The following is a 2,624-nucleotide window of genomic DNA, read 5'->3' as shown; positions in this document are numbered from 1 at the left end:
AAATAAAAAAAAAAAAAACATAACAACAACAAAAAACAGCTACATTTCTAAAATTAAAAATTTAAATGGAAAATATAAAAATAATTCAAAATATCCATAAAAACGATAATAGTACCTCAATGATATTAAAATACAGATTGTGACAAGCTCAGTGAATAAATACAAAGCAGGAGAAATAATGATTATAAATATACATTTATAATTTATATATATGTATATATGTTTATAATTTATATTAAAATAATATAATATTATTGATTAAATAATTCTCCTTTAATACTAAAGCATCTATTAAAAAGTTAATTGGTTTGGGGTATTTTTATGCATTTTACAGTATAGCATCACATGTCAATGTCAACTATACTGAAATCAATTGTGAGTCGAGTCTAGTCCAAAACCTAGTGAGCTGCCTACCTAGGTATTATTTTAAGTCAACACAACCTGAAGGCTGTTTCAAAACGCAGGCGGCATGACTATGTTGCCTTTTAAGATACTTGTGCATCAACTACTGCTAACGCAGCATCACATGCATCCATAGCCATGAACTAAATCCCATAATGCACTGCATTTATTTCACATACAAGAATGTAAAATAAAAACCAGGTTGCTCCAGAATGTGTCTGCGTTCTGACCTCTCGTCGGTCCACAGGCGCAGTTTGGTGTGTGTGTTGTGTGTGGGGAAGCTGCTGCAGCGCTGGTGCTGAGACGCTTTCTCCGGCGAGAGCTGCTGCCGCAGAGACTGGAGCTCGCGCTCATACATCAGCCGCTGCTCCTCCAGCGCCACACGCTTCTCCTCCACATACTGCTTCTCCAGAGCATGCACCGCCTTCTGCATGGGGTCTGAGATGAGGACAAATACAACTAAAACTACAGGAAATCATGCCATAATGCTTTGCTGATTCGTTAACTGAAATAAAGCTGAAATTAAATAAAATAATATATAAATATTAGATGTAAAACACGCATTTAAAGGAAACTTAAACATTAAAAATGCGAAAAAGTGAAAAGGAAAAATATTGCTGAAATACAAATAAATTAAAGCAATATTTAAAAAAACTAAATCACAAAAACTAAAATTAAAATGAAAACTGTAAAAACAAAGTAAAAGCTCAAAATATAATTAAAGATAGATTTCAAAAATAATAATAAAATGACAAAAGCACATAACAAAATTACTAAAATTAAAATGAAACCTAAAAAAAGTAAAAGATAATTCAAAATATTAAGAAATACTGTAATTAAAAAACTAAAAATATACTAAAATAGCACTGCTAATGGCTGATTTTATCTGGAAGAGAAACACTTTTACATTAAAGATGTGAAAAAGTGAAAAGGAAAAAAAATGACTGAAATACAAATAAATTAAAGCAATATTTAAAAAACGAAATCACAAAAACAAAGTAAAATTAAAATGAAAACTGTAAAAACAAAGTAAAAGCTACAAATATAATTAAAGATAGATTTAAAAAATAATAATAAAATGACAAAAGCACATAACAAAATTACTAAAATTAAAATGAAACCTAAAAAAAGTAAAAGGTAATTCAAAATATTAATAAATACTAAAAATATACTAAAATAGCACTGCTAATGGTTGATTTTCTCTGGAAGAGAAACACTTGACATTAAAGATGTGAAAAAGTGAAAAGGAAAAAAATGACTAAACCTAAAACTGAAATACAAATAAATTAAAGCAACATTTAAAAAACGAAATCGCAAAAACAAAAATTAAAACAAAGTAAAAGCTCAAAATATAATTAAAGATAGATTTAAAAAATAATAATAAAATGGCAAAAGCACATAACAAAATGTAAACTAAAATTAAAATGAAATCTAAAAGCATAAGGTAATTCAAAATATTTATAAATACTATAATTAATACAACACCAACAACAACAAAAAAAATACTAAAATAGAACTGATAATGGTTGATTTTCTCCGGAAGAGAAACATTTTTACAGTGTTCAAGTAACAGAGTGCAAAAAAAACACCTTATTTTACATTATTCTTGATTTCTTATTATTTAAACATCATAATAACAAGATAAAATTACTTGAGATGCAAAAACCTTTAAGATATTAGGGTTTGTGTTCAGAAAATATAAGTGTTGCATTGGCAGATTTTTTCACTTGTTTTTGACTTGTTTGTGCTTTAAACAAGATAAGCAGGTACATTTAAATTAGAGCCCGACCGATATGGGTTTTTGGGGGCTGATACCGATACCAATATTAGGGAGTAAAAACCCGCCGATATCGATATATCGGCCGATATTCTTTGTGTATATTCTAGTACAGTACCAATCAAAAGTTTGGACACTTTCCCATTCGTGTGTCCAAACGTTGAAGCGTTTCATCTAGGTCGCCAGTAGCAAACAATGGAGCGCGCTCTGCTGGACAAACTAAGTAATTACACCATTTTATGTTCTGTAAAAAAAATGTTCATATCAGTGGCATATCGGCGGCATATTCTCCGATACCGTTATATCTGCGACAGGCTCATATCGGCTGATAAAATCGGCAAAACGATATATCGGTCGGGCTCTAATTTAAATAACTATTTCTTTTTAAGTATATATATATATATATATATATATATATTTATTTTTTGCATTTCCATAATAATCG

The 2,624-nt window shown here is 29.3% G+C and overlaps 1 protein-coding gene across 1 annotated transcript in view; it reads right to left on the bottom strand.

Moving 5' to 3' along the window:
* LOC107659071 (kinesin-like protein KIF13A) overlaps positions 1-2,624 on the bottom strand; it is a 70,889-nt gene that overhangs the window by 30,695 nt on the left and 37,570 nt on the right. The window contains exons 12-13 of the mRNA XM_016447884.1: positions 1,270-1,288; positions 633-840 (exon numbers count right to left, since the gene is read on the bottom strand). Coding sequence (XP_016303370.1) covers positions 633-840; positions 1,270-1,288 — 227 coding nt within the window. The remainder of the gene's footprint in view (positions 1-632; positions 841-1,269; positions 1,289-2,624) is intronic.

This window comes from Sinocyclocheilus anshuiensis, unplaced genomic scaffold (assembly GCF_001515605.1).
Source record: "Sinocyclocheilus anshuiensis isolate Anshui unplaced genomic scaffold, SAMN03320099.WGS_v1.1 scaffold411, whole genome shotgun sequence".
Lineage (NCBI taxonomy): Eukaryota > Metazoa > Chordata > Actinopteri > Cypriniformes > Cyprinidae > Sinocyclocheilus > Sinocyclocheilus anshuiensis.
Note: the sequence above shows the minus strand (reverse complement) of the source record. Positions and strands in the feature narration are given on the sequence as shown.